Here is an 11,677-nt window from a genome sequence, read left to right on the forward strand (position 1 = left end):
TGTTCTTGCTTGGTGTGAGTAGGCTGAGCTGTGCAGTGGGGTACGGCTGGGGAGTTTGTGCTGCTGTGGCAATAAAAGCATTTGTAACCACAGGTGGACTATGGGTGCTTCTATTTTGATAATAACAGAGAAAAACGCTTAGCATTTAAAGCATATCCTTCCTGAACCTCTCAAAGTACATCACTTAGTATTAATTAAAATCTAGGCTCACTGCCACCACTCACGTGAGGTAGTTGAGTATCGCTGGCATCCTAAACTTGCAGGGGAAAAAGGGATTGGCATTTTGTGTTGCTGTGGTGTTTCCTGAACGGTGACTTGCAGAAGCAGGCCTGTGGAGGTTATGAAGTTCGAGATGCTGGCAGCTCAGCTGGCATTGCAGGGGTGATGGTGTGGAGGCTGGAAAGTTTGCCCTCGCAAGGGAGTTGCTAACTGCCTGTTGCTGCTGGGAGCAGCTCAGTGTTTTCAGAGTGAGAGAGCAAGTGGGAGGCTGGCAGCTGTTGGCTGCTGTGGTCTGGTTGTGGAAGAAGTCAACCTCTCTTCAGGTGCACAGAGAAGGATGATTAAAAGCAGGTTGTGTGCTGGAAAGGTGGAGAAACTACCCGACCTTATGGATAGCATGGGCTGTCATTGTCTTTGTGCCTTGATCCAGGAGGGCACCTGAGGGAATGGTAGGGTATGTCTTGCTCTCATTTTCATGTCAGTTCTGGCCTGGAGCTGGTAAGAAGTTGGGTGATCTTACACCTTGCAGGGTTTGTGTTTTTTAACTGAGTGTTAGAGTGCTAAATCAGTGAGCCATGGCTGCTTCTCTTGTTACCCAGGCTGTGTCAGAGCCTCGCTGCTCCAAGAAGCTGAATTGGTTTCGCACTTCCGAATACAGATTTCAGCATCAGCATTGAGGATTTTTGGAGTCCAGTCATGGCCATGCTTTCACAGCCTCCCTTTGTACAAAGAAGATCTTTAGTGATAACGTTTGCTCTCTTGACTTTTCATCTTGTGGAGGTGTGGATGTATGATTTTAATGCTAATAAGGAGTAAGTTACTGCTTGTGAGAGCTGCTTCTGTTGTTGCAAATATTGTTGAATCCCTTTGAGAGGACACAGCAAGGTGAAGTGTTAGGAACAAAAGAAATTTTACCCAGTGTACAAAGCTTTGAACTAAGCATGTAACTTGAAGTCTTTTTTGTCCAGATTTACCCTTGTAAGATGACCACTACCTGTTAAGATTTTAAATGTGTTGAGTCTGTAGTTGTTCTGATTTTTGTCATGAGTATAAAGTTCGTGTGCTTTAAACTTGCACAGTCTTTGCTTAGACCTCTGCAAGGTCGCAAAGTTATTTAATTGAAATATAAGAGCAGCTTTGGCCTTTTGTTCGACTGCAGCACTCTTTAAGTGCTTAAACACTTGTTGTTACAGCACCCCTCTGTGGAAGCAGGTGGCATTCATAGACAAATAAGCGACGGAGAAGTTGCAGGTTTTAGACTTCTCTATTAGAATCAGTTGTTTCACTATCATTGCCTTTGAAATGTTTGACTTAGGGGTGCCAGTTGCTCCAAGTTCTCCCTGGGTGTAGCTTCAGTAAGTATTAGTGATGTTTCCATGGAACAGTTCCACTGTTTCCCAGTCAAAGATCAAAGTGAATTACTTCTGCCAAAATGGTTTGTGTGGAGGCAGTTTCAGATCTCTGACCAGCATTAAGGTTTGAATTTCAATGATCTGCTTTGACAGTCATGTTGTTTTTTATTGTATGTTACCATCTGCCAGTTATTACTTAAATGAGTCTGGGCACATGGAAAGAAAGAATCAGTTAGCATATTTATATTAATGCTTTGTCCTCTTTCATTGTTAGGAGAACCACGTCCATGACAAGCTGTTATCTCTTAGTTTGCTTCAGAAGGACTTTGTGCCTTTCCTGCTGAAAAGGGAGCAGCCCAGCCAGATCCTGACTAATGGACCCTCTACTCCTGCCAAAACTCCTAATTCCAAGGCTCAGAGGAACCAAAGGACAGGACCAGAAAGGAGGGCAGGCCATGTAGCCAGCAGCCGAGTGCAGCTTTTTTCCCAAAGGACTTCGTTGACCACCTGCACTACAGATACCAGCTTTTCTCCTGCTGCAGCATCCAGCAGCTCCTCTTCCTTTTCTGGGTCAAGCTTGTCAAGCCCCTGTGGTGATTTCCCTAGCGTGGTCTCAAGCACTAGCTCAGGCTTTGGGTACAGCCCTGTGCTTAACCACAGCGAGAGGCGGTCAGCTCAGAAGGCCAGCTTGGGGAGCTTCCTTACAGCCTTGCCTGAAGCCCTGCCAGCGAGACGAGGCCGAAGGAGAGGCAGCAGCTCAGTCAGTGCTTCTGGTCGGCAGAGGAAGATGAAAAGAGTGACAGTGTATCGTGGAGCGGAGGGAGGAGGAAGCGGACTGAAGTGCCTCTTGTTTCTACCAGTTCCCCCCCCAGCCAGCTAAATCTTAACAACTTGGAGGAGTTTCCACCCATGGGTGCTGCGTCTGGGTGGACAAAGTAAGAGCACATCTAGCTTGCTGTCTCATTTGGTTTATGCTGCGGGTTACTTATCCTTAACTAGCTCATCCTGTTGTGCGTGTCCAAATACAGAATATGCTGTAATAAACAATATCTAGGGGCTGGTTTCTGGGCTTCATGGTCAGAACTGCTTTGTTATGTTTATGTTAAGTTGCTTTAATGAGTAGTCAGGTTTCCACTCTGTGAACTCACCCAAGATGCCTCTTCAGCTTCTCGCTTGTAATGCTGCCTACAGCTTACCAGTGCACAGCCCAGCTGATACAAAGCTGAGCACATTTTTGTCATTGCATGTTGTAACAAGTCAGCATTATCTCAGCTCTTCACATTTCCCATTTAACAGAACAGCAACTGCTAATGAAGAGCAGTCCTGGAAGGCTCTTTAACTTTACTGATGCTAGCAAAAAAGCTTTTGGATTGACATTCTGTGGCCTCTGGAAACAGATGTTAGTATGCAGCTTCATTTGTGCCACGTAGTCATGGACAAAATAGCTAGCTGATGCCTGTATTCCTTTTAGTCTGCTCCAAGCCCTGGTCACCCTGGTGACTTTGGCTTAGCTTCTGGGCAGCTGCTTGTGTTGTTGTTGCCTCAGTCCTTTTCTTTGTTTCTCTCTGAGATTTTACTCTTTAAAATACTCATTACCAAATATAAGGCTTCCATGCCAACCTCTTTGCTCCATATGCCAGGCATTGGCCTCTGAAAGTGGGGCTTTCTAGTTGAACATGCAAAATTCCAGCTGAAAATTGGTAGGTCTGTGAGTCTGAACAGCAGATCCAGGTGCTGGGTCTAGATTATACTCTAAATGATGTCTCTGCCAAGGGAGATAAGGCGTGTTTCCAGCATAGACAGCAAGTCTCTCTTCCTCAGTTTCACTATACCTAGCTAGATAAAGGTCCATGAGGTGTCTGCAAGGCAATGCTATAGAGATTTTGAGAATACCATAGCAATTAATAAGTATCCAGCATTTCCTTGAGAAGTGTAATGCTTTATGTTCCCATATTAATTTCCAGTATGTCTCAATGCATTACAGAGCCTCTTCCTGAAGAACTTACCTAGGTAGTTTATGTAGGAAGGATGAGTTTCCCTAAACTAAAAGTGCCTGTGGTAACTCAGGAGCCTGGACCCCTACTGATAGTCAATAGCAGCTTGATTGTTTGTTTGTTGGTTTGGTTTTTTTGTGGTCTTGTTAGACACTGCTGGTCAATTAGTTTCTTATTAAACTGAGAGATATCCTGTCCTTTCAAATTAGAAGTTTTTGGAGGAGCTGTGTGTTGCTCTGCTGTCTGTTCTGTGAATTGATGATTGATAATTAATTTTGCAGCAAGGGTCAGAAGGCTGTTTTTAGCAGACTGCAGCTCCATGACTTTTTATTTAGTGACCACAATAAAGTCAGCAGCTATACATACAGTTTAGGAATTCAATAGCCTCACTCCATATCCATTTTATTTTAGTATCAGGTTCTTCTGGAAGAGTTGCATGCATATCTGTCTTGAGAACTAATTTTTTTTTTTATTGTTTAGCTTGATTTCAGTGGAATCTTCTCTTACTTTTTCAGCAAAAGCAAACCATCGAGGCGAATCAACCCAACCCCTGTTAGTGCTGAACGCCCTCTCTCAAAACCAAAGATGTGCTTCACTTCTACACCTGTCAGCCAGTCTCCAGCTGCTTGGTTTTCATCCGGGTCAAGCACTGAGGCCTTTGCTGCTGTCCAGGAAGGAAACCTTACGTCTTCATTAAGCAGCAGCCTTCAAGAGGAGAGGGAGATGCTGAAGAAGGAACGGTATGGTTTGAGCAGGGTGGTTATAGGCTTGTATTGAGTCTTAATCCTCTTGTCTTATAGGTGGTACCAGTATCAGAGTGGAAATGACCAGAAGACTATCCAAAACAGATATTGATGACCTTAAACTATATTTTGCCTAAAACCAAGTTTTACTCTGGTATCAGACTAGGTTATTATTGCAGCTAGTTCATGTTTGTCATTTTAGAGGTGTGCTGACGCTGGAACAATGACCCTCGCTTTATCTTCAGACGTTTAGTGAGTCCTCGCTGCTTTCATAAAATTGCCGGTTGATGGGCTTGCATGTGTGGCAGTCTCCTGTGCAGCTATTGTTAGATTGTGCAGGCAAAGTGAGTGGGTTTGAGCTGTTGTAGTTAGGCGGTGGTTTGTTGATTGCACCTGCCATGGAAGGCGTAGTCTGGCTTGAGGAAAATTAGTTATGCAAATGAGGGGAAAATGTGTTAGTCTGCCTACTTTGCAAAATCCTTGACAAGCTTGCAGTCAGAGAAAATGACATATGAATAACATGAGATTCTGTTTTAGAAGTTACTATTTCAGTTACCTGTTGAAAATTGTATGCTCAGAAGTGAGATGAATTCTGGCTTCTAATTTTGTCTTTGCTTTTCAGTTACCGTGCAACTTTCATCCTCTGTAAAATTTTATCACTGTTAGCCTGTGAGGATTGACACTTCAGAAAAAAAGCAAAGAACAGTAGTAGATAAAATTGTTTAAAATTGCTGACAGAACTGTTGCTGTTCTTTGTAGATTTTGTTCTTGGGAAGCTTCCTCAGGACGTGTGGGTGGAATTCTTCTCCTGCTAAGCCTTGCAGTTCACGTCAGTGGGACCAGAACTGGCTTAAACAGACTCCCTTGTGTCTCGTAACTCGCTGTTCATACTGGACCTGTAACCAAACTGCTCAGGATTCAAACCTGCTTCTCTGTACTTCCATTAAGCAACTATTGCAGTCTGAATTCTACCTGAAATGTCACACTAATCCATACAAATTGAAATAGGTGAAACAGCAGTATATGGGCTAGATCTTGCTCGTGATGTGATGTCATCCAATGTGTCATGGAGTGGGCAGTGCTTGGTGCTTAAAGAGTTGGGAGCTGTTGTTGTGTGCTCAGTAATGATGAATTGAGATACAAAACTAATGCAGGCTACAGGCAACTGGGTCTCTGAGCCACGGAAAAAGGTAAAATTCATACTGGGGTAGATGACGACACTGAGGTAGAAGTGAAGCAGGATCTAACTATGTTGTTGCAGTCTTACCCTGGTGGGTTTATACTGTGCTTGGTAAATAATTTTCTTCTGTCAGTCAGGTGCTTGTGTTCGTTGCAAGGGACATATTACTAAATAACCTTTCTACCATTTTGGGACCAATCTGTTCTTCGTTGCAGTAGCACGTGGAGAAATAGGCCAATACAGAAAGTTCTTTGCTGCAATTAGAAACATTTCTGTCTTCCCCACAGCCTTTAAAGTGACTTACAAATATTTTATTTTTGAGGCAGTATGGTGTGATGTGCCAAATGTGAATGTTTCATCGGGATCTCTAACAATCACCTGATTCATAAAGTGTCTTACTGTGAGAATTTGTATGTGTAAGGATATGTATCTGTTTTATGGCCTGGTTTCTAGCAGATTCTGTGTCCTTAACAAATATCAGTTTAGATGAGAAGTAATAACACAGGTTAATTAGATAATTTAGTCAAAGTGCCACACTGTTTGTTAGCAGAGTTGGATTTTGAATGTGATTCTTTTGTGTCTTTTGATGGTTAGCTCTGAGATCCTTTATCTTTAAGGGAAAGATGAGTTAAGCTACTATCCTGCTAAAAGCAGCTTTAGACAGTGTAAATGACATGGTTCGTTATTGCAGGAATCCCTTCATGCTGGACTACAAGAGAAAGGTCTCTTCTGGCTACATCTTCAATCACATAGTATGTTGTTGCTTTTGAATTTCAGATGCAAATTGCTGCACCAGGCATCTTCTCCTGCAGGAGTATCTCTTGATCCTGGTACTCCTACTAAACCTAGCTACACTCGCAGTAAAAAAAGCCATCCAGTGACCTGGGCAAATCCTGCAAATGTTTCCTTCAAGAAACAGTTGGAGTGTCTGGCTCAGCTCTATTCGTCATGTATAGCAGGTGAAGACCTGGAAGATGAGACTGACCTTTATTTTGAGCTTTGAACTTGCGTGTGTGTTGTGATGGGGGAGGGGGTGTAGCTGAGAAGCAAAAGCTGTGGGACAGTTGCAGTGTAGAAACAAATAACACCTGGAAAAATAAACTAAGCCGATGCAATTGTTAAAATAAACGAATACTACGTAAAATTTTAAGGAAGGAGATGAACTTGATGCAGTACTCTGAGCTGCTGGAGGCTGGAGCTGTGTGGTCCTGTCCAAAACCAGACCCTTCCCTGACACCTCTTTCCTGTAATTCCCATATTAGAATTATTAAGGTTGGAAGGGATTTTAAAGATCATCAAGTTCCAATCCCCCTGCCATAAGCAGGGAACCCTACCACTAGATCAGGTTGCACAAAACCTCATCCAACCTGACCTTAAAAACCTCCAGGGATGGGGCATCAACAACCTTCCTGGGCAACCCATTCCAGTTCCTCACCACCCTTATAGTGAAGAATTTCTTCCTAATATCTGACCTAAATCTCCCCTCTCTCAGTTTAAAACCATTACCCCATGTCCTGTCACTATCTTCTCTGATGAAAAGCCCCTCCCCAGCTTTCCTGTAGCCCCTTTCAAGTACTGGAAGGCTGCTATAAGGTCTCCCTGGAGCCTTCTCTTCTCCAGGTTGAACAGCCCCAACTCCCTCAGCCTGTCTTCATAGCAGAGGTGCTCCAGGCATCATCTTGGTGGCCCTTCTCTGGACCCCTTCCAACAGCTCCTATGCTGAGGGCCCCTGAACTGTACACGGTATTCCAGGTGTGGTCTCACCAGAGCAGAGCAGAGGGGGAAAATGACCTCCCTGACCCTTCTGGCCATACTTCTTTTGATGCAGCCCAGGATGCAGTTGCTGTCTGGACTCCAGCACACACTGGTGGCTCATATCAAGCTTCTCATCAACTACCACCCCCAAGTCTTTCTCCTCAGGGCTGCTCTCCAGCCATTCTCCCCCCAGCCTGTATTTGTGCCTGGGGTTGTGCTGACCCAGGTGCAGGACCTTGCACTTGGCGTTGTTGAACTTCATGAGGTTGGCACTGACCCATCTCTCCAGCCTGTCAAGGTCCCTCTGGATGGCATCCCTTCCCTCTAGGGTGTCAACCACAGCACTCAACTTGCTATCATCAGCAAATTTGCTGAGGATACACTCTATCTCACTCTCCATGTCTCCAACAAAGGTGTTAAACAACCCTGATCCCAGTACTGACTCCTGAGGGACACCACTTGTCACCTTTCTCGGTTTGGACATTGAGACATTGACCGTGACTCTCTGGGTGTGGTCGTCCAGCCAATCTCTTATCCACCGAGTGGTCTATCTGTCAAATCCATGCCTTGTCAGTTCGGAGACAAGGAAATACTGATTTACACTGTGGTGGTGTGTGGGGAGGGATTTCTTGGCTGACTGTATCATAGAAGAGTTATCTGTTTCTTTTTCTCTTTGTTTATTAAAGCAGGTTGATCCACCTTTAGTATTTCATTTCCTCTCTTTCAGAAAACCTGGTACCAAATATTTTTCTGGAGCTCTTTTTTGTTCTGCAGCTGTTGACATCTAAAGGCACCTCTGTCACAGAAGATGGGGATAGTGACCTTGAAGTCAATGAAAGAAGTAGAGGTAAAGAATAGTATTAAGTGGAAAGAATGTTATTCCATGGAGCAGTAATGTGATATAGAGTAATTGCCTTTAGCTTGGACAATTAGTCTTAAATTCCGTAAAAGCATCTTATTACCACTGTGGGACTCATCTGAGATGCTGACAAAAGCCATGCATGGGTGAGGAGTGCTTCCACAATATGATGGAGCAGGGTTGCTAGATACTGTTTGAATACAGTTTTTTTTTTCTGTTGTGTGAGATTTGCTCTAGCTGCTTGCTAACACTGACTTTCAGAGGGAAGGACGGATACCCTGAAGTCTCTCCACTACCATTGGTCCTTGCAACTCAAAAGTGCTGTTGATCTCCTCTGTGTTTCTTAAAGTTGAGTTACAAGCACACAGGATCCATCCATTAGTATATGTAATAGTTGCATTTTTTTTTGGCAAATTCAGATGTAAGCTTGATGCAGTTAGTACTTCGATACGTATATAAAAAACAAAAATGCAGCATTAAGATAAGAGAACCTCCCCCCCAGACAGTCCTATTAGATTGTCCTTTGTTTTGCCACTTACTCCTTCTTAGGGTTGAGCTTAGAAATATGAAGTATCCAGCTAGAGGATAACTGGAGCAGCTGGTAACTGATTGCAGCTGGTCTACTTTCTGCTCTGGGTTTGCTTCATATTGGTCAGAACATTGAGAAAGAATCTTTTATTTCCCATGTAACACTGAGCAATTCAGTTGCCTTTATGAAGCATAGTGATGGGAGCATTTGCTCTGGTATCAAGGAATGGGAAATTCTGGAAGTTGGATACTGGTCTGAAAGACTGTTTTTTGTATGTGGCAGTTCCTAATTTCCTTGACAGATAGTTGTTGATTTTTAGTTTATAAATGGGGATGGGTGCTGTTGTCTCACATTTCTTTTTTGTCCTTAGATACATCAGGGAGACAGCATTTCCAAAGCGTGCACAATTGTGTTTATTTTGCTGTTCAAGTCTTGGATTATCAGTATGAGTGAGTTGAATTTTTTTTTTCCTCTGCTTGTGTGTACAGATGTGTGTAAAATGGACTAAGTGTGCTTGGATTTTAGAGCTTTACTGCTTACAGACATACAACCTGGCCTGGATTTGGATGTCTGAGTGTTCCTTGCACTGATCTGTCTACTGAACTTCAGTGTGATTATGCAAGAATGGGAAAGTTATGAGATGGGAGCAATGAAAAATGGCGCTGCAGATGCAAATAGGATTTGATGCTGGATGCCTGGGGCTTAGAAATCTTTGCTTGGTAGCCTCATTAAAAAAAATGATCATAAGCATTTCTTTAGGTCTGATCATGTGTTATTTGTGTTTGTCTGTGGCTTTTATCCGTGTTGTCTTGGCAGAATTATTTCCCATTTAGAAAAGGGAACGCTGAAGCTCTTGGCTGAAAATGAACGGATCGTGGCTTTTTCTCCCACTTTGCACAAAAGGCTCAGACAGGCTTATGAAAGCAGCACAGCCAAGGTAAAAAGTGGCAGACCTCAATGGACGTTGCTTCATACCTTTGTCTTGGCTGCTCTTTGATTTGTGATGGCTTTGCTATTAAATCTCATTCCTTCTACTTCAAAAGTCTTGTCATGTCATCTTTGGCAAGTGTCTAAAAGCTGCTTCTTTTTTTCCTTGCTACTGGGTGAGTGAATTGCTAGGTCCACTGATGGTTAGCCATGAATTGCTGTTGGCTAGCCTTACATTGTCCTCCACGCCCTGACCTCAATCAGCCACTTTGACAGGGTCAAGTTTTGCTTTTGAGTCTCATCTAACAAACATGGATCCCAGAAGAATGATCAGTTAGATGCAAAACCAGAATGCAGTTTGGAAGAAGTGCATTTATTTCATAGCTACAGACTGCTTTTAGGCAAATGAAGCTTCAGAGAAGCCAGTGTAACCTATGAGAAGTGGTTTACTGATCTAATCATTTGAGTTAGGGAACTAAAGTTGAATGGTAGAAATGCCTGCCTTTTAATGTATTTTGTATCTTGTTTCATTCATTTTTTTTAAATGGAAATTGTCCTTGGCAAAGAAAGTCATGTACTTTTTGAGACTAGGGCATGTCAATAGCTGAGCTTTTAAGTTAAAGTTGAAAATGAAGGTCTCTTGTTACTTGAAGACATAAGCTTTTCAAATAGGATAAAGAAGAATAACACAGGAATTGCCAGACACTATCCTGCATTCTCTGGAGCCCTGTATTGAAGGTAAACTTCAGCTGTTTGCAGCTCTTTTTTCCACACGGTATCAATATTTGTTGCAATCTGTTCTGCGGAGATTTCTTAGATAAGATGCTTCAGTTCATAATGCTGAGTGATTCTGCCTCTGTAGTATAATGTAGGTTGTACAGCTGTTGGTGTTTACTAGCAGTTAGCAATTGGGAAATGGCTAGTGTCTGAAAAACTCAACTAGTGATACTTGGGTTCCTCATCATGTCTTCTCCCTGCTTTTTCTATGTCTCAGGTTGTTGGATAAATGACTTAAATTAGTCTTAAGTGTTACTTTTATTTATTTAACAGGTGTCTCTCTTGCTGCCATGCTCTGTACAGTCTGTTTCTTTCCAGCCAGAAACTGACAATCGCTCTAACTTTCCCAGTGATAGAGCATTTCACATTTTTAAGAAACAAAGGTAAGTCTACTACTGTTACTCTGTGGTTCACAGGGTATAATCTTTCCATGATTGTGAACAAGAAATACTAAGAAAGTCTCATTTATGCTACATGCTGTAGAAAAATCTTGAGGTTTTCACTCTGATGAAAAAAAAAAGTCTTTGTCCATATTGACAGCAGGAGCTAAATGCTTAATATCTTTGGAGAAGTACAGACTAATTCTTTGTTAGTTATTGAGACTTCTGGCAAATGCCAGTACAGTGTGTCACCCTAGTGGATTGCTTCTGCATATAAATCTGGTATGTTTTTATTCTTCCTGCCACCTCCCTCTGCACTTGTAGCAACAGTGTGAGGGGGGAATGACAAGTTGTCTTGGTCCTTTTTTCCTCTCCTCATAGGTATTGTTTAATGGGACTTTACTCTTTCCTGCCTCTCAGTCTTCAGTCTGTCTAGTAATGGGTGCTTTGGTCATTTAGTCAGAGCTTGGGCAAAACAAGCTTAAGCACTTCCTGTCAAAGACATGAGAAATGGAAACTCGCTCAAGTATCACTAGCATTAATGAGTTTTCTTAGAGACTTCTGTTATTTAATCTGAGGTAGATTCTTGTTGGGGAATTTGTATGATTGAATATTCAGTTGTTAATTCAAATTTTGACAAGTATGAATTCATACCCTTAAATATCTTAATTCACAGGGATATCTTTTATGAACTGCTGCGTGAATGGGAGGATGACCATGAAAAAACTGGCTGGGACTTCGAAAGAGTTCTGGGTAACAAGATCAGGTAGCAGTCTTATGCAGCTTCAGCTAGCTCTTTAATGTTCCATGTTCTTTCTAATGATCTTCTGCAATAATCTGCAGGGAGCTGTATCTTATTGGAAGACACTCTGCGTGTGAACTTGTTTCTACATTTAGATGTATCAACTGTTATCTCAAAGAAACAAACCACAAGTGGCAAGGGCCTAATTTGATCAGTCTTG

The 11,677-nt window shown here is 42.6% G+C and overlaps 1 protein-coding gene across 1 annotated transcript in view; it reads left to right on the forward strand.

Moving 5' to 3' along the window:
* CDAN1 (codanin 1) overlaps positions 1-11,677 on the forward strand; it is a 33,285-nt gene that overhangs the window by 1,864 nt on the left and 19,744 nt on the right. The window contains 9 exon segments of the mRNA XM_009997652.1: positions 1,846-2,347; positions 2,350-2,506; positions 4,081-4,305; positions 6,266-6,447; positions 7,971-8,090; positions 9,002-9,080; positions 9,448-9,568; positions 10,609-10,718; positions 11,392-11,481. Coding sequence (XP_009995954.1) covers positions 1,846-2,347; positions 2,350-2,506; positions 4,081-4,305; positions 6,266-6,447; positions 7,971-8,090; positions 9,002-9,080; positions 9,448-9,568; positions 10,609-10,718; positions 11,392-11,481 — 1,586 coding nt within the window.

Source organism: Chaetura pelagica, unplaced genomic scaffold (genome assembly GCF_000747805.2).
Source record: "Chaetura pelagica isolate M959 unplaced genomic scaffold, ChaPel_1.0 scaffold280, whole genome shotgun sequence".
Lineage (NCBI taxonomy): Eukaryota > Metazoa > Chordata > Aves > Apodiformes > Apodidae > Chaetura > Chaetura pelagica.